The sequence below is a fragment of the Vespula pensylvanica genome, chromosome 1 (genome assembly GCF_014466175.1).
Source record: "Vespula pensylvanica isolate Volc-1 chromosome 1, ASM1446617v1, whole genome shotgun sequence".
In the NCBI taxonomy this organism is placed as follows: domain Eukaryota; kingdom Metazoa; phylum Arthropoda; class Insecta; order Hymenoptera; family Vespidae; genus Vespula; species Vespula pensylvanica.
The window spans coordinates 3,447,263-3,466,954 of NC_057685.1; the positions used below are offsets into that span (position 1 = coordinate 3,447,263).

The 19,692-nt window shown below is 28.4% G+C and overlaps 5 protein-coding genes across 8 annotated transcripts in view; 2 read left to right on the forward strand and 3 right to left on the reverse strand.

Moving 5' to 3' along the window:
- LOC122636338 (dynein light chain Tctex-type 5-like) overlaps nt 1–751 on the reverse strand; it is a 1,118-nt gene extending 367 nt beyond the window's left edge. Inside the window, exons 1-3 of one of the 3 annotated variants that reach the window (XM_043827456.1) lie at nt 426–751; nt 258–337; nt 1–155 (exon numbers count right to left, since the gene is read on the reverse strand). The exon at nt 1–155 is cut by the window's left edge and continues 39 nt beyond it. In XM_043827456.1, the coding sequence (XP_043683391.1) occupies nt 1–155; nt 258–337; nt 426–435 (245 nt within the window). In that variant the 5' untranslated portion in view covers nt 436–751. Of the gene's footprint in view, nt 156–257; nt 392–425 lie in introns of those variants that run through there. The other 2 variants (XR_006328916.1, XR_006328915.1) reach the window with 2 other exon arrangements.
- A 254-nt stretch (nt 752–1,005) lies between these two features.
- Nucleotides 1,006–4,574, forward strand: LOC122636318 (eukaryotic translation initiation factor 3 subunit B). The gene is made up of 11 exons (XM_043827417.1): nt 1,006–1,208; nt 1,457–1,652; nt 1,736–2,048; nt 2,127–2,483; nt 2,653–2,795; nt 2,878–3,013; nt 3,105–3,300; nt 3,382–3,562; nt 3,631–3,871; nt 3,952–4,060; nt 4,144–4,574. The coding sequence occupies exons 1-11, from the start codon at nt 1,073–1,075 to the stop codon at nt 4,242–4,244; spliced, it is 2,109 nt and encodes a 702-aa protein (XP_043683352.1). The 5' UTR covers nt 1,006–1,072; the 3' UTR covers nt 4,245–4,574.
- A 132-nt stretch (nt 4,575–4,706) lies between these two features.
- On the reverse strand, nt 4,707–7,565 carry LOC122636323 (CDP-diacylglycerol--glycerol-3-phosphate 3-phosphatidyltransferase, mitochondrial). Its single transcript, XM_043827430.1, has 8 exons — nt 7,269–7,565; nt 6,771–6,969; nt 6,573–6,695; nt 6,220–6,497; nt 5,876–6,150; nt 5,571–5,807; nt 5,273–5,482; nt 4,707–5,207 (listed from the first exon to the last, which is right to left on the reverse strand). The coding sequence occupies exons 1-8, from the start codon at nt 7,310–7,312 to the stop codon at nt 5,005–5,007; spliced, it is 1,569 nt and encodes a 522-aa protein (XP_043683365.1). The 5' UTR covers nt 7,313–7,565; the 3' UTR covers nt 4,707–5,004.
- A 1,959-nt stretch (nt 7,566–9,524) lies between these two features.
- On the reverse strand, nt 9,525–19,590 carry LOC122636309 (serine-rich adhesin for platelets). 2 transcript variants are annotated; one of them, XM_043827404.1, is made up of 14 exons: nt 19,472–19,590; nt 18,824–18,911; nt 18,053–18,222; nt 14,305–17,944; nt 14,001–14,223; nt 13,733–13,885; nt 13,453–13,651; nt 13,228–13,376; nt 12,620–12,929; nt 12,118–12,524; nt 11,934–12,032; nt 11,556–11,858; nt 11,388–11,466; nt 9,525–10,267 (listed from the first exon to the last, which is right to left on the reverse strand). In XM_043827404.1, the coding sequence occupies exons 2-14, from the start codon at nt 18,907–18,909 to the stop codon at nt 10,221–10,223; spliced, it is 5,865 nt and encodes a 1,954-aa protein (XP_043683339.1). In that variant the 5' UTR covers nt 18,910–18,911; nt 19,472–19,590; the 3' UTR covers nt 9,525–10,220. The 2 variants fall into 2 exon arrangements, with proteins under 2 accessions (XP_043683339.1, XP_043683330.1); XM_043827395.1 differs by lacking the exon at nt 19,472–19,590 and having other exon boundaries at nt 18,824–19,044.
- On the forward strand, nt 9,579–10,591 carry LOC122636343 (LITAF domain-containing protein). Its single transcript, XM_043827478.1, has 3 exons — nt 9,579–9,708; nt 9,792–9,948; nt 10,024–10,591. The coding sequence occupies exons 1-3, from the start codon at nt 9,594–9,596 to the stop codon at nt 10,127–10,129; spliced, it is 378 nt and encodes a 125-aa protein (XP_043683413.1). The 5' UTR covers nt 9,579–9,593; the 3' UTR covers nt 10,130–10,591.
- Nucleotides 19,591–19,692: the final 102 nt, after the last annotated feature.

Below are 19,692 nucleotides of genomic sequence, written 5' to 3' on the forward strand. Positions count from 1 at the left end.
TGTGACATATCTTTACAAATCTCAAGACATATTATAGGATTATATCTTATATCTTGCAAGGTGGAAGACATTACGTCCTGCAATATTTTATCGACTACTTCTACTTTTACAGGAAAGAAAGATTCTAATCGGTATGTATTTTGATATCTTGGAATCTAAAATATTGAAATAAGGATTATACATTTCATTGATAAAGTTGAACATTGGATAGAATGCATTAGAAAAGTGAACAAATTGTTTCGAAATATACATCGTACCTTGATACCGCCTTTCAATGTTCTAAATAGTATGCTAGGTCTTCCTAATCGCGTTATAGAGCTTCTGTTTCGACGTAAAACTAAACAGTTTCATCAAGATATAACCAAACATTTTCTTGAATATTATTGCAAAATGAATATTAACGGTAACATGTATATTTTACTTACCCCCAGACATGATTATAACATTTATGTATATAAATGTTCACTATATAAATGAATGAAAAATATAAAAATATATGCATGTAAAAAGAGATAATATAGGACAATTATATAAAAATAATATAGTTAAACAAATTTACGACATATTCTTTATGAAGTATATTGAATTTGGCGCGTATCAATGACTTTGATAATGTAAATCTAAAAGTAATGTAACTCGATATGCTTGTTCAGTTATCATTGATGATAAAATGAAATCGAATCAAATTTCGCAGTATTTTTCAAGTGATGAATATTTTCGACGATTCTATTCTATTTTATGATAATTTAAATTGTTGAATTAACACGATTATTTGATTTAAATAATTAATGAATACTACAACATCTATCATTGGATAAGATATTGCATGATTTCAATTGGAGTTTACCGATTCATAAAATTTAAAGCTCATCACTGATTGAAGGATATTCCAATGGTCAAGAAAATACAACCAATGAATGTTAACGTGACTCGTATGTAAAATGGAGGTATAAATGAAAGACAAGTGTAACAGTTGGCAACACGGTATTCTTTTTCGAACGTTTCCCTGTACAGGCGGTGTAATCGTGGCTCGCTGCCACTTTAACCCGGTACACCAAAAGAGGTTTCTAAGATGGCGAAGAAAACGTTGGTGGATAAAACGCCTCAAAATGAAGATGCTGTCAAAAATAACGATGATATTTTGAATGACGATGAAGAACCAAACTTCAGTGATCCAGAAGGTTTTGTTGATGATATTACCGACGAAGGTAAGCACGTTTTATTCGAAATGACATTCAACAATTGTTACCCTACGTTGAAAGAAGGCATGGTCGCGTACAATTCGGAAATGTGGCACATGCGATATAACCTCCAAAAATCAAACTCTGATTTGTCTATATATAAGTAAAGAAAAAAAAAAAGTAAATTTATAAAACTTTTCCTTATGTAATAATTGCCTGCTTTGAAAATATCTTATACTATTTCTGATCTTTCTTTGTTTACATTTTTATATCAGAATTACTTGGTGACATTTTAAAACAAAAACCTTCGGAGACGGATGGTGTTGAATCTGTAGTCGTAATTGACGGCGTACCTCAAGTGGAACCAGAAAGATTAGAAAAATTGCAATCATTCATCAGTAAGGTCCTTGGGAAGTTTGGCACAATAGTTAATCAATACTATCCCAAAAATGAAAATGGATATACCAAAGGGTTAGTTGTGTCTCTATATGAATTAAGATCCATTATAAGAATAATAATTTTATCTTTTCATCTTTTTTGTCACTGTAAAATAGGTATATCTTTTTGGAATACAGTAGTCCAATGAATGCGTTAGCAGCAGCAAAGTCTGCAAATAATCATAAAATTGATAAGCAGCATACTTTAAAAGTAAATCTATTTACTGACTTCAAAAAGTATGAAGAGATTCCTACTGATTGGGAACCACCGAAACCTCAACCATTTAAAGCAGCTAGCGATTTGCATTATTATTTATTAGAACCAGATGCTTATGATCAGTTTTGTGTATTATATGGAAATGGTCCTGCTGTATCTGTACAAATTTGGCAAAACTCTGCTCCTGAACCTACATTGTTAGAAGATCGACCTGTAAGTTCAGTTATGGATTATATATAATTTATTAGCAAATCATTCACAATGACGTTTACAAATATTTTTTACTAACAGCGTTGGACAGAGACATATGTTAAATGGTCACCTTTGGGTACATACTTGGCAACCTTTCATAAATTAGGTGTTGCATTATGGGGTGGTCCTCAATTTGTCCAACAAGTGAAATTCAGTCAAAGAGGCGTTGAATGTATTGATTTCTCACCTTGCGAACGTTATCTTGTAACATATACACCACGAACTGATCTAGGTTCAGATCAAAAACGCTTGGCTGTATGGGATATTCTATCTGGTCAAGAGAAACGTTCTTTCTATCCAGAAGGATCTTCAGTATGGCCTATATTCCGTTGGTCCCATGATGACCAGTATTTAGCTTGGATGGGTATAGATGTTTTAAGTGTTTATGAAACACCAGTAAGTTTTTCCTACATAATATGTGTATGCGTGTAAATTATATTTTCTCTAATTCATTTGTTACATATGTCATAAAAGTTGTTGATTATTTTAATAAGATTTATTTTACTTTTGCAAATGTAAATAGGAATAGTTATAAAATTAAAATAAATTTATGCTTGTTTTATAGTCATTCAGACTACTGGATAAGAAAAGTATTAAAATCCCCGGTATTCGAGACTTCAGTTGGTCTCCTACAGATAATGTTCTTGCTTACTGGGTACCAGAAGATAAAGATGTTCCTGCAAGAGTCACCCTGCTGGAGATTCCAAAGTAAATAATTTAATATTTGTATTTTTTTTTTTTTTTTAAATTATTTTTTCTTATATACAAATTAATTAATATATGGTTATAGTCGCAACGAGATACGAAACAAGAATTTGTTCAATGTTGCCGATTGTAAGATATATTGGCAGAAATCTGGAGATTACTTATGTGTAAAAGTAGATCGTTTCGCTAAACGTAAAGAAAAAACAGAACAAAAATATACAGTAAGCTCGATAAAACATTTGAAAATGTACATACATTTAAATGAATTATTAAAAGACAAACTATTTTCTAATACTGTATTTTTGATTGTAGGGAATGTCATATAACTTTGAAATATTTCATATGAGAGAGAAACAGATCCCTGTTGACAGTGTAGAAATAAAAGAACCAATCCATGCTTTTGCATGGGAACCAATTGGCAACAAATTTGCTATAATTCATGGAGAAATTCCAAGTGTAAACGTAAGCTTCTACGAAGTTAGATGTGGTCATCAACCTGCTCTTCTCAGTAAGTTGACAAATTTACTTATTAAATCTTGTTTTCCTTCTATTTGAAAAGTTATTTTTAAAACTCGAATTTATTTAACAGAGAAATTGGAAAAGAAGGCATGTAATCATTTATTCTGGTCACCATCTGGTCAATTTGTTGTATTGGCTGGTCTAACAACAATGGCTGGTGCTCTTGAATTTATCGATACTAATGATTTTACTATTATGAATTCAACTGATCATTATCAAACTTCAGACGTCGAATGGGATCCAACTGGAAGGTTTGTTAAATTTTATTCTTTTTTTCTCTTCTAATATATTTTATAATTAATATTTTCCTGCCTTTTAGATATGTTGTAACAGCTGTTTCTAGCTGGAAAACTACTGTCGATAATGGTTATTGGATATGGACATTCCAAGGTCGTATTTTGAAAAGAGTTAACTTAAATGCATTCAATCAGTTATTGTGGCGTCCTAGACCACCGACTCTCCTGACCGCTGAACAAATTAAAGAAATTAAAAAGAATTTGAAGAAGTATTCGGCTCAATTTGAAAGCAAAGATCGTATGAGATTAACACGTGCTTCCAAAGTATGTAAACTTTTAAAATGTATTAATTGCCAAATATACGTGTGTGTGTATCATTATTTTAAAACTATACTTTATTATAGGAACTTATTGAGAAACGCTGTGCAGCAATGAAAGCCTTTGAAGAATATCGCACCAAGAGAATAGAAGAGTATAATAATCAAAAGAAACGTCGCCTTGAATTACGTAACAGTGAGTATAATTGTCACAAATGTTATTATTAAAAACTAATAACTTTGAAATCTAGCATGTAATGTACTCCATATATTTTTCAGATATCGATACAGATGAATTAGATTCTGATTCTAAGAACGTAGAAGAAGAAGTTGTAGAATTTTTCGTAAAGGAAGAAACGTTTGTCATTGATGATAAATAAATAATAAAAGCATCAAATTTTTCTTCTGCTTGCTGGTCTTGGAAATCTCTGAAGCAAAGTCAGTTGAATCAACTAATTGTGCAAAGTGTCACCGTGGTTACTATAATAGAGTCATATTGATTGTGACTCTATAAATAGTTAAAAATGACTGTCCTATACGGTTATGGACAATTCCTATCATATTCTTTCTGTATTGTAATTGGAATGAATTCTGTAATTTCAATAATCCGCATAAAACGTCGGAACCATAGTAACATAAAATATTACCACATCCCATACAGAATAGCATGTAGACAAGGAAATAATTATTCTACCAATTTGTATACATCAGAGAATTTTTTTATTTATTTAACCTATGTCCACGATAATTAATTTATCATTTGCAAAAGCAAAATATATCTTATTAAAACAATCAACAATTTTTACATGACATGTAATAAATGAGTTAGAGAAGATATGATATTAACATTATAACATAATTTATTTCTGTCTGATAGGTTTGTCTGTATTAATGAAATATGTACCGTAATATACACTATGTACTCTATGTGTTACAGAATTATTTTTATTTACAGTCTTATTATACGTGTGCTAACGCGAATATTTTAACCAAGCTATAGAATGATCCTTATTAACTTAAGCTATCGTTCGCCAATAATACTCTATTTGTATATATTAATATAATATAATGTTTATAATAATTAAATAAGTTTTGAGGTATTGGTCATTGAATGAAACCATTGAAGACGTTGGTATTGTACTAAAAAAAATATCGAAATAACACAACTGTTGTGCGTATCCAAGCTGGAGGTATTCGGTCTTCTTGAGAAAATGTTCTTTTTGTAACTGGTTTAGCACACGTAAACAAACGTTCCTGTTCTTCTTGCAAAGCCATTTGTAATTTTTCATTTTTAGTTACAATTGCAATTTGTGTTTCCAAATCTCTGTTTACTGATCTGTAACCTAATATATTACGGGCCGTAAAATATTATTTCTTTGCGTTTTTCTTTAGTTTTATTATGACATACCAAAATTAGGTGATCCAACAAGAGTCAGACAAGGTCTTTGTTGACCTGGTAAAAAATACCAAAGGCCCTTAGCATGATATGTCCATCCTGGTTTAATGAATTCCCATAATGTTACTCTTTCTTGTTGACCTAATCTTTCACACGTTTTATAAAATAATTCTTCTATTTTTGTGTATACTGCTGGAATACTACTTGCAATACCTTTCGCACCTACAGATTAAGATTAGTATCATACAAGATCTACTATTATTTGAATGAAGAAGTTTTTAGATAAATGTAGTATGTATAATTAACGTACTAAAAAATCCATTAGCAGTAGGATGTGCTGTTAGAAGATCACACGTAGCTTGACATTGTTTAAGTACAGCACTGATATAATCTGAAGTTAAATTAAAATATCCAGTTGCTAATTTAAGTCTTGCTCCCAATGAAGCTGATTGTAACAACTTCAATGTCACTTCACTATCATGTAATATATTAAGTTGACCCATTTGTACTAATGGAAAAATCCAAGTATCTACATCTGAAGCCTCTTCTAACAAATAAAATAACTATTAATTTGAATATAGAATGATCAAATTTTTAAATATAAAAACTAATTACTTTGTTTGTTAAGCTCAATACGTTTTTGAATTTCATTTTGGAAAAGCGTTTTTATTCTGTGTGCAGCTTCCTCAGAAAATTCTTGCTTTGGTCCTTCACATGGATGAGAACTTAATGTAGAGTTTAACTTTGTACTACCATCTGATTGTAAAACAAAACTAAATTCTCCCACCCTTTTAACTAAGTCATCATAGAAATCACAGAGTTCCTTAGCATCTTCTATTATAAAATATCGGTCCTGCCGATTCGTGAAATAATCGTTACTTAAATTTGCACTATAAAAATATAAAATTCATTAATATTATCTTACTATAAAATGATTACTAATGCACATACATACATACCCACTTATTATCAAAGTATCATCTATCATATACAATTTCATATGTTGTAAACCTATAACTTCATTATAACGATCCGGCATAATAACTTTTAAAAGTCCACGAAGTTTAGGTGTATGATATAGAAAAACTTCAGAGCAATGAGCATATTTTCCTTTGAGCAATGGTTCTAACATTTTACGTGAATTCTGTGTACCTCTAGAACCTCTCATGTAATCTAACAAAAATCTTGCTTTAATATTTCCATTGCTTGAAAGAATAGCATGCTCTATTGTTTGTACCTATAAACAATTATAAATTTTACACTTGGTTTATGAGATTATATAATACAAATAATAAATGATTCTATTATTTACCAATTCAGATTCTAACTTTCCAGTTCCCAAATATAAGGATGCAAATGTGATTCTCTTTTTAGCAAATTTACACATTTTTAATAATGTACCATAAAAATGAACAGGTTCATGAATTATTGTAATCTGTAATATAACACCAATATACAAAGTAAGATTTATATCGATCCAGATATACGTATATATTATTATCAATTTTACCTTTGAACCATTTATAGGAAATCCTGGTGCAACTTTGTGCAACCAGCATAAATTGTCTACTTTGGGATGTAGCATTTCTATTTCTAAAAGTTTATCTTCCTGTAAAATTGTGATTTGTGTTCTATTTCTTGCGATAAATAAATTTATTCTATACGGTTTTAAATATGTTTGAAGATTTACTAGTTTCAATCCATTACACCTAGAATTTTATTACACATGCATTAAAAAAAGAACAAAAAAGAATATTTTGAAGAGAGTTGTAATTATATATTTCATGTGTATGATCAATTTTATATAATACTTAATTGTATATATAGAAACATTACATAACAAGGAAAATAGCTTAATATATTACAACAAAACGAAGGTCATACAAGACATTCAATTAAGTATAAAATTAGATTTTATGAAACATCAAAAAAAAGTTTTGAGGTTAATAGGATATCTTATTTCTTCTTACGTTAGAGAAATTATATTGTAATCGTTATGTAGAGTTACCGTTTCAAAATTCGCTTCCAAAACTGCGAGGTGGAAATGTGCATGAGTAAAATTTATTCTACAAATGAATTTCTAGTTTAATTTGTGAAGTTGTGCTTTGTCAAAGGAGCTTGTAGGACACATGCAGTATATACGTAGAACTTCAAAAATTTTATTAGTCACAAAAGTGTCGTCAGAAATATAAGATTATGTTGTTTCACAAAAACCGTACTGTATATCATTTTTTAATATAAATAAAATCAACAAGACGATAACACATACAAAATTTTCTGTCTATATTTATATGATGTCAAAAATGTTATACTTAATAATATTTATTCTATCATACAATTTTTTATTTTACGTACAATAAAATGATTAAAATTCTACATGAAATTAAATATGAAGGAAGATAGGAAAGTCAGAATTTTATAAAACTTAGAAAATCAATATGTTAAATATCAAAAATACTGAAAATTTTATTCATACATAAAAAGACATATTCAAAGGTATAATCATATATTCAAGAAAAACGGGACTTCGAGCCATTTACGATAATTGAAACATTATTTAACAATAAATCGCTAAATTTTTATAATTTACAGTGAATATATACATGTAATAAAAAGAGAAAGAGACATAGTATCAAATTATATAATATATTAATAAGAATGAAAAAGAATATTCAATGTAAAGGATAAAACAGTGTCTATGAAATAGTTCGTCTATAATTTACGTGCTATAGAGTAGTTTATCAACAATTCCTAGCGCGACTATAAAGTAGTGCATTAATGATTCGTAACGTGTCTACAGAATAGTTAATCAAAGATTTATCGATTTACCGATATCATATTACTGTGCATTTCAACATAGCATTGCTAACTACAGTGAAATAATTTTCATTGGTGCACGTTGATTGAAATTATAATTTACTATTTTTTATTATTTAAAACAATAAACATTTTTAACTTAATTTTAACATAAATTAAACAATATTTACTCGTGTTAGCAAGACAACAAATCTAAAGAATTACCAGTTGTTTAAATAAAAAACCTTCGAAAATGAAAGTAGTTCTGAAAAATATTATGAACCAAGATGGCGCCACTATCAATTACCGTAAATTGGCGTTCCCTTTTTTATGTTTATTGTATAAAGTGGCTTATAAGTTGGACGTGTATAAAATATTTTCGACTATCGTGTACGTGATTGAAAAATAATTTTTGAAGTAAGTGGAGTATCTAATTGTATTATCGTTAAATATTCTTTCATCTTCCTTTAACAGTAGTGAACCATATTTATTGTTTATGAAATATGATAGGATGATGATTAATCAAAAATATAAATATTTTCTTCTTTATTATATTTTAACTGTTAATTTAATAATTATCTAGATTTTTGATAAGTAATAGATTTATATTATTTATTCGTATGATTCGATGTATGTTAATATTTGCAAATAGATCGACCTAGAATAAATTTTTGAGAACTTTGAAATGTATAAATGTGAATGAAATTTCATTGAATATTTAATCACATAGTTTGTTATTATTAAGATTTTATAATATGCAGAAAAAGAATTTAATAAGTACTTGTAATTACGTATAGTGTAGAAGTTTGAAAAAATTAGCGGTAATACTTCTTCTAAAAATAACTGATTACTCATATGCTTGTTATTACACAAGTGTGGTAACTACACATGTTAATGTGATTTATGTCGGTGTATGAAATTTTGGGCGTTGACACTTGTTAATAATATTTTATTATCTTCCTTATTGTAATTTCGATTAAAAAATGACGATTTTTACATGTCCACTCTTGTTCGAATATATATTACGAATTTTATTTAAAAAAGATTGTCATATTATTAAAGAAATTACGAAATAATCGAAATTAATAATATGCAATTTTTTTCCTTTCTATTTGCTGCTTATAATAATTCGTGTTTTTAAAAACCTTGATTTATACAAATTTCATAGAAACTGATTAAAAAATTTAAACTTAATGTAATGTCTATACAATGTTATCATATCTAGTTTTAGCATTATGTAACTGAGAATATCAAAAACAACATAAAATGACATATGTTCCATGCCTATGATATTTAGCTTTTTTATATTAATTGAATCAAAATAGAATGTAAAATATAATTAAATTAAAATATAAATATTTTCTTTTTGTCTCTAAATAGATCTAAAATTATTTCCTTTTTTTATGAAAATAAATTTTCGTACATTTTTGATATTGTCTTAATATTTTCTTTTATATATATATATATATATATATATATATAATTAATATATATCACATATAGTAATATAAATTATATATAGTTAATCTAGTACAAAATGAACAAAAATACTCCACCACCACCGTACGAACCTCCACCATACGCACCTCCATCTTATAGTCAAACTGTAGGAGGTGTTCCACCTGCTAGTCCATTTACATCTGCTGACATCTGTGAGTTTGAATATAATCATTTAATTCCATATTATATATTTTTTAATATAAATGCATCATAACAAATAATTTTGTCAATACAGATGCACAAGGACCAACTATTGTAACTACTATTGTTCCTATGGGACCGGGACCAACTCATACAATTTGTCCACATTGTCAAGCTGAAATCGAATCTACAACGAAAACAGAACCTGGCATGATTGCTTATATTTCTGGAGTTGTAATAGCTTTACTTGGGTATGTATATTTAAAATGTTATTTGATCTACAAGGAAAATAAAATAAATCATATATGACTGAATATTTTTTCCAGTTGTTGGTTTGGTTGCTGTTTAATTCCTTGCTGTATTGACGAATGTATGGACGTACATCATACCTGTCCAAATTGCAAAGCTTATCTCGGACGTTATCGAAGATGAATCAAAGATTATCAAAAACAAAGACTTGAAATTTTTACTTGGAATTTCAATGTATAATATTATTTATATCTAATACGAAATCCCATTAATTTTATCTTTTTATCTTACGTGTATATGAGTGTGTAGAATCTTCAGGATCTGGAAGATAAAATGTAAATAATATTAAGTTTTTTCCAAGGTACAGCAAAATGTTTAACAATTACAAATGAAATGTTTTCTTCTCTATTAATTCTATCTATTATCGGTTAAAAGTATCTCATATGGAATTATACAAAAGAAAACATTGCATATTTATATAAAAGAATACAGTTAAAATCTATTTTGATGAAGTTTATTAAAATATATTATTTTTTTTATAAGCTATTTGTTTATCATTATGAGCACTTATATTTAATGCTCACTTAATAAAGTAAAATATAGGCTGCTTCAAATAAGGCATTTGTTGAAATAAGTGCTCTATTTCAACAAATTTAGCCTTTAATTTTTTATAATAATATTTAAAGTTTATCATATTGAATCGAATTTTAATACTAATATATTAGTATTAAAGAAACTTGTATAATAACAAATATATGTATTGTAACGTTATTTTTAATATACACGGTATATAAGATAAAAGCTTTATGCACAATTATTTTTTTCATAAAAAATAAATTTAAGAGTTATATATATATATATATGACTAAATATTATATATATTCAAAGAATCTTCACATTTCTTAAAATTTACACTATTTGAATTTTTTTTCTTCAATGAAAATAAAATTTGAAATGAGGTAGTAATACAATGAATAATAGAAATACAATTTAACAAAAACAAATATTTTTGTACACAGTAGGAATAAGGACATACTTTATTTATAATTTGCAGTACAAAGACCCTGCAGGGGGTAACAGAGATTTTGATAATTATTATAAACATTGAAGCAGAAGATTAATGTACACAGACATGGACTGATGCCTAAAGCATTAAATATATAGAACTCTAATAAACAGAGTATACTAAGAATGAAACTTATTTTAATACTTATCAATGTCAACTAATAATCATACTGTTGTATTTTTCTTGTACCTCTTCCTCCTGAATCTTCTAACTGTACTTTGACATAAATTATTTTTTTAACATATTTTATATAGACTATTCTATTGTCGAACATTTCCTTGTCGAACAACAAGATTGTTATTTCAACAGAGATTGATAAGTAATTATCCTACATGCTTTCAATAATTAAATAAGCAAGATTAATGTTTTATTTACTTTGTTTAATTTGATTAGTTTTCTTAGATTTGGCTTCAATTTTATCCTCCAATTTATGAATTAACTCATCCAACTCGATCTAAATATAGAAAGAGAGAAATAATATTTACAATATTAATTATATATAAATAAAAATTGAACTGGTTAAAAAATATAATATATATTTACCTCACTATATGTGTACATTAATGTACAGCTTTTTAAAATTGATTTATTTTTGGTAAGCAATTGTAACGCGTGTACTAAACAATAAACACTATCATCTTGTGAATTATTTACCAAGGATACAAATAAATTTGCTCTACAAGTTTCACATTCGAAATCTCCATCATCTTCTTTCACCTTTCTCCCTTTTCCACGTTTACCACTACCAGGTAAGGGTAATCTTTCTTTATTGGTGAGACCCAAACATTTTAATTGCTTGCGATGATCAATTTCTTTTTCACGAATCTTTATAACACTTGGTAAAATCTAAAGTGCGAAATTTATTTAAAAAATATATACATTTGTAAAGAATGCATATTATATAAAAACTATAATTCTTACTTGTTTCAATATATCTATATTAGATCGTGAATCATTAATAATATTAAATAATAATCTTTCAAATGAAAAAATTGAGGGCTCGCAACTGTCCTGTATATCCTGGAATAAATTGCATTAGTATATAAATATCACAAATTATTAACAAGACACACACACACACATACAGATGTATTCTAATGCATACTTTGAATACTTGTTCCGCAGTTTCTAACCAAGAGGGTTGTGCAAAGTAAACACTTTCTGATACCACATATCCTGTACATATACTGGATGTAAATGCTTTTGGAAATACAATAATAAATTGTCCAGGCTCTTGAACTGTCTGACACAAAGATACACCATTGCTAACTAATAATTCTGGTGGTACCATAGCAGTGTCGGAAGGTAACCATATCGTTTTGTTTTTACAATATTGTGGTAACATTTTTGTTAAAGCTTCCTTGAAATTATTATTGTGTTCGTCTGGTATACCATACCATATTTTTTTAGCACCTGTATGCAAATACTCGATCCATGGAAGGCCATGAGGATCGCGATACCAGCAACAAGCAGTAAATAACATACCAACGTGTAACGTTGGTACAGTTACACCTAAAAAATAAAATTATATATGTACACACACACACATATATATTGTATCAAAATAATTATAAGCATATATATTAAATAATAGTTTCATTCCCTACCCATTAATGGTCCTAAAGCTCTTAATACCGATCCTGCATTGTTGGTAAGAACTTTGAGATTCCATGGATGTTTTGCAAATGGACTATTTTTGGCAACAGAAAAGCCAAAACCACGACCGCTTGAATCAATGCTTGCTGCATGCACGCAGACGTGACGCTTTCTTTCTGTTACATGTTTCCAAAATGCAGATTCAACTTCATTCGCAGATGCTCCTTCAGACTCGTTTCTAGAACGTTGGTTTTCCCCGAACCACATGCGTTGAGTATTTCGTGCAATTCGGTAGTAGGCATTCAGAGGCATATTCCTGCCCTTTAATATATATTTAAAATATAATAAAAGCAACGTTATATATATATATATATATATAATTTATATCACTTTGTGATATTATTATTATAAAAATAAATAACACAAGAAATATAAATAACATTTTACTTAACTGATAATTAGAGATTTAGTGTATGAAAATAAAAGTAATAAAAAAAATCAAATAATTTTTATAACAAAATCTTAATATATTGTGATCTCATATTGCAACTTTGCCATATACTTTGTCATTTAGATAATTAAACAATTAAAACAATATAATTATCTACTTCGATCGTACTTTCACGATGCACTCCTCAATTTCATCTGAGGTGTCATCATCTTCTTCATCTTCATTATCAGTTGCAGATGTATCTTGCATTTGCAATGTTTTATTTTCTCTTTTTAACCATTCAGCTTCAACTTCATCGAATAATTTACTTCGTTCCTCTGTGAAAACAATAATTTATAATGTGCATATTTAAATAGAATAATATATAAAAATGATAATATATTATAATTATACCTGGTGACAATGTATCATATGGCAATAAATATTTACAATAAACATCATCTAATTTAGTGACACGATCTTGTGCAGATTTCGGTATTTTCATTCCATCTGCTACCTTTTGCCATTTTTTCTTTTCAATAACTTCTTTCAAACCACCTAAACTTTGAACTGTTTGATATAGATGTGGCAAATCAACTTCCATACCACCAATCTGAATAAAAGTAGGAAAATATGTATATATGGGTGAAACTTTTTCTTTTTTAACGTAAAGTAAATAAAAAATATTTTTTACCCATGGTGAACGAGTAAGCGTTATGCTTTGTGTTGCTAAATACTTTCTTATAGCCATCATTTCCTTCACATTAGGACCCCATCTATGTAGCATGCGATGTACATATTGATTGTATGCAGTAAATCGCATATCGTCGGCTACTTTACATTCTGGCTACAATAATAAATATTTTAATTCAATTATTATATTATTTATAACAACACCCTTATTTTCATTTATATTTAATAAATATATAATAAATTGTATACACAGTTAGTATTGAGATTACCTTAAAATTAGGAGGTGGAATAACTCTGCAAATTCCAAACTTTTCAACAGCAGGTCTAATTTTATCAATATATTCCAAGGGATCCTGAAAATCTTTTTCTGATGGATGAAACGTTGGTGCTTCTACTAGACATGCATCGCTACTTGAAATTTTTCCACTTGAAAGTGTACTGTTAGTTATGGAAGAAATATCAGATCCCCTTTGTCGTGATTTTGCTTGAGATCTAAAGATTATTAATACTTATAAGAACATGGATCATATAATATAAAATAATCAAAATAAAATGGTTAATATATTATTTTACCTCCTGCCTATTTTAGTAGAGTCTACAGATGATTTTCTTTCTCTCTGACTTTTTGGCAATTTCACGATTTTTTCTGTACTATTGTTCAACTTTGTTGTATTATTTTGTTTATTTGTCCCTGATACTACATCTTGCGATTTTGTTGGCGAAGGTATAGAAAATTCAGAGGTAACAACAGTTGGAGCCATTATTAAATTAGTAGTATTTGATGTAATGTTTGATGCAACGTTTGATGCAACGTTTGATGCGGTATTTGATTCAGTCGATGACGTAGATTGAGTTGGACCTTCTGTTGTTAATGTGGTGGAATTTTGTGTTGCACGAGTTGTTGGTTGTACCGTTCCTACAGGAGGACAACGAGCGATCGATAGAGGTGGTTTAGTAACTAATTTTGCACGTAGAAGAACTCTTTGATTAGGTCCAGTTGGTCCTTCTGTACCTAATTTAACAGCGACACCTTGTATTAATTGCTGACTTGGAATCAAGTTGGGACCAGCTCTTGTAACTGCTTGCAATGGAATGTAAAACAACTGACCATCATTGTCACCGTTCATATTACTAATGTCAGTCTGAGTAGATGTCTCCATGCTTTTCTGTTGAGTCACATTTGTTTCTTCTTGCTCTTGTGTTTGCATACAGTCATCAAAATTAACTTGAACGGCTATTGAAGTACTACAATTTACTTCACTCCAAGAAGTGGTCAATTTATCGAGAGATAGAACTTGTACATTAGTCAAATTTGCAAAATTTTGAGGCAGTTCAAGTTTGTTTATGTTTAATGATGAATTTGGTGGATTTTTTATTTCATTATTTTCAAGTTCCATCGTAGTACCTGTGACTGTAGTACTACATGAGGCAGTAGTAGTACTACATGAGGCAGTAGTAGTACTACATGAGGTAGTAGTAGTACTACATGTAGGAGTACTATTTGTTGTAGTACTAACAATATTAGTAGTGACAGTGTTGGTGGTAGCAATTATACTAGGACTAACAACTTCATCTTGATCTTTTAATACATTAAGATGATTCTTTGTAATTTCCTCTGTTGTTTCATACATTTTTTGCTCTGATATAGTCATATCCATAGATGATTTAGAACAATCACGGAATTTTCTTCTGAAAGGTGTATTAACAGGTACTTCAGTATCACTTTCAAATGCATAAACACTACTCTCATTTTCAGGAGAAAATGCATTAGAATTAGTCGTAACTTTTCTTTCTTTAATCTTAGGTAAAAATCCTTTTCGTGCTTGAAATATGGATTTTTTTTCTCCTTGTGATTTTTTCTCTGTAGAATTATTAAGAGTAGACTCTATTAAAGTGAGATCTGATTTGGAAGCTTTCCCACTATATCCTCCAAAAGATGGAGCTTTATGTAATTTAGAATTATCTTCTTTAATGACATCTTTCATAATATTATCTAATTTAATCTTATTATTTTGAATATTTTGATATTTAAGGTCCATAAGTTGAGTGTCCAATAAAAATGAAGAAGTATGTTTTTCCTGTAGTAATAAATGATCCTTTGAACTTGCTTTATCAGCTAATTTGGAAAGTGTTACGTTAACGGGTCTTACTAAATGTTGAATTTTGGTCGGTATAGATAAATGTGAAACATCAGTTTTTAATTTCTCTGTATTAATAATAGGTTCATTATATTTAAAACTAGGAATATTTTCCATTTCTAATTTACTTTCTTCCTTGGCTAGTGAACTTTCATTTAGCCACTTTTCAATTTGTTCAGTAGACATATTGACTCTTTCTTTTCTCATGTGCAAAGTCGACAAAGGTATATCAACAATATTTTTAGATTGCATATTTTCATGATTACATTGATTTTCTTTTGTCTTTTGTAACATTGGTATCTGTAATTGAACTGAAGTAGGTAAATCTGATGCAGTTTCCTGCTCTTGTATAGTTGTAATTGGCGAAGAAGTACTGTTTCTTGAAACATTGTTTTTTTGTACCAGCAATGAATTTTCATCATGCGATGCATTTTGTATTTTAAGCGTATATGAATTACCTTCGTCTTCTTCGTTGACGAGATTTGTGTTTGCCTGTGTATGACATGAATTTAACACCGTTGAAATTGCTTTTTTAGTAAATCCACGAAATGATTCCTCATCATCTGATATTTTAGATAAATCTAATTTAGTACCACACATCTTTGTACAACATTCATTACTTTCTTTAATTTTTTCAGAAGTACTAATACTTAATTTATCTTCATTACTACAGGTCTTTTTCTTTCTTAATTTATTCAAAATCATTCCTAATGTTTCTTCATCCGAACCAGAATTGTCTTCATTACTATTCTTTTTTACATCTTTTTGATTAGATTCATTTGGTTTATTTGTTAATTCTTTACTAGCACTTTGATTACGTTTACGTTTTAGTGCTAATTTATCTTTATTAGATTTCGCTAAATTTTGATTTTTTATTTTAGAGCTTGTATTATTTTGAGACTCTAATTTTGTAACTAAATTTTTAGAAGAAGATCTAAGACTACGACTTATAGGTTTATTTAATTTACCTAAACTTTGTCTGGTAATAGGTCTTGCATTATTAGTTTCAAGAGACTTCTCTGACTCTTCATCGCTTTCTGTTTCAGAATATTTTTGCACTTTTACTAATCTTTTATTTTTAAGAGCAATTTTATTAGATACATCTTTATCCGAGCGTTTAGTCATACTAGTAGGAGCAGTGGATCTTGTATCTTTCGTTTTTCCAATAGATTTATTTGTTGACTGTTTGATTTTAGCTTTAATTTCATTTTCTGTTTGGGCTATTTTACGAGCATTTGGTAATTCTGGAAAACTGTCAACAGAAAGATTATCGTCATTATCTAAATCAGGACTCACTAACTTTCTTCCAAGAATTTCCATATACACTGCTGCTGCTTCTTTAGTCTTTCTCGTAGGTCTACGCGAAAGATCTTTTGGAGATGTTCGCTGGCTATGAGATCGAGTTACTCTTCGCATTTCTGTTTTACTCCTAGTACATATACTTTTTTGTACTGGTTTTTGCATTGTACGTTTTATATGTGAAATCGATTTCTCTAAAGCTAATTCTTCTTCATCATTCATTGAATCTTGATTAGATGTATCACTATTTCTCTCTTTTATGAGAAGTTTCCTCTTTGGCTTTACTAAAACAGGTTTGGTTCTAGGAGATTCCTTCTTAGATTTATTTATGAGAGAGCTGCTTCTTAAGCTGTGTCTTTTACTCTCAAATTTGGTAAGAAATTTGTTAGAAGTCAGTGTACTTCCTGGTTTCAATACAGCTCGTTCTGAACACGATCTTGTGCGTATTATACAAGAACTTTTAAATTTTCTTTTAATCCTCTGTTTTGCAAGACGTTGTTCTTGATATTTTTTCTTCAGTGCTTGAACTGTACATGCTGTAGTTTTAAATTTGTTAACATTTTTCTGAATTTCATTAGGCACATCTTTTTTTTCCGTTACAAGAGTTTTTACTTTATTAATATTTTTTTGATTTAATAAATCAGATTTTTGTTCTGTTACTACAGTAGTTGAAGATGTAGTCTTTCCTGTTACATTAGATGAAAATTTAGAAGTTTGTTTTTCCTTTTTGGTTCCAATATTAAAAAAATTTAGACTTGGTGGTAAAAGTGACGTTCCTAAATAAAAATATAAAATATATCTAATTTATAAATGAATATTAATAATTCAGAATTTAGTAAAGAATATTGTTTAGTAAAAAGATATCTAAAATATAGTAAAAGTACCTCGAAAACATAGAAATGTTAGAAAGTCTTCTGTATTAGGGCGTTTATGAGTGATCAATTCTGTTATAACAGCAGGCTTAGTTTTTTCTTTATCCTTTATAGGTGTGGGCGGTAGATTAAAAACTGTTGTGGCACCTTGTGCAAATTTCCTTTGTGCATGAACTTTAGCTCTGAAATAAAAGATTATTAACTATTATATATTCTCATATAGTTTACGATGTTGAAGATTTAAAATTCTGTACAAATAATAAATAATGTTTTATAAAATTCATTATATAATAAATAGGTCAAGAAAATATTTTACTATAAACACAATGATTTGTTATGATGTATCTACTATGATAAATAGAAATTCATAATATTCTTTTTTATTACTATAATGCATGTACGATATATAATCCTAAAATACTTCGTATGGTATATTGTTTTTGAAGTATGAAACTACATGCAAAATCAATTATACAAAATAAAGTTTAAATTTTTAACACTTGCCGGCCAATGCTGTCGTTCGATAGAAATGTAGGATGATTCTATTTTAAATATAGACACTTTTGAACTTGTATCTTGATTACTGCTACCTGTTTAATTATAAATGCAATGCAAATATATTCGATATTATATTCGCGATACTATGTAACATATGTAAATTAGACTGGCAGTAGATAAAAAAAACCTTTTCTTTTTCTTTTTTTTTTGAGGAGCAATTATACAACATCTAAACAAAAAATTTTTTTTTATTCGAAAAAAAAAAAAAGAATGTTTTAATTTTACCTTTTTGGCGATTCTGAAACGGGCTCCATGAGATCAACCAGATCACCTTCCTTCCTTTTTCTTTTATCATTTCGACTTAAAACCATTTCTAAATTCACAGCACGAGTTTACAAGCACGAATTACAATTCCGTATGTTAATCAATTCGAGTTATACCGAGAGATATATGTGCATATATATATGTGTGTGTGTGTATATATATATATATTTATAAATTATGATTATCGTAATATAATGTGTGTGTGTATATATATATATAAATATATATATGTATGTATATATATAAATATATATATATATATATATATATATATATGAACTAGCTAGTAATATTTAAATTCTTAAAAATACACATTTTTATATATATCAGCGAACACATTTCTTTGTGAACAAAATTGAAGTACTTTTAAATGATTTAAAAAGAAACAAAAAAGTTTAACAATCACATTGTCTGCACAATTGTATGTAAACAATGGAAAGTACTAGCAAAGCAAATAACAAGTACTATTTTATAACAGTACTTAAAAGGATTACAAAAAATCGATGGATTCATCTTGTACGCTATTTTTATATATATATAGCCATATGGATATATAGATATATATATGTATACGCGTGTATATATATATATATATTAAAAATTAATCACTCCTTTATATTTTTATTAAAACTAAAATTTAATGATACGGAAATTCGATAAGTATACACTGTCTATTTCTCGAACCCACTTGCTACGATTGTTTATTATGCCACGAAAATGAAGTACCATGCTCTGACCATTGATCGAAGCAAACATAGACTAACGTATCACATTTATCGTGTTATATGAAAACTTAGTAAAGGAATTTTTAAAAGCGATCTGATTGGTTA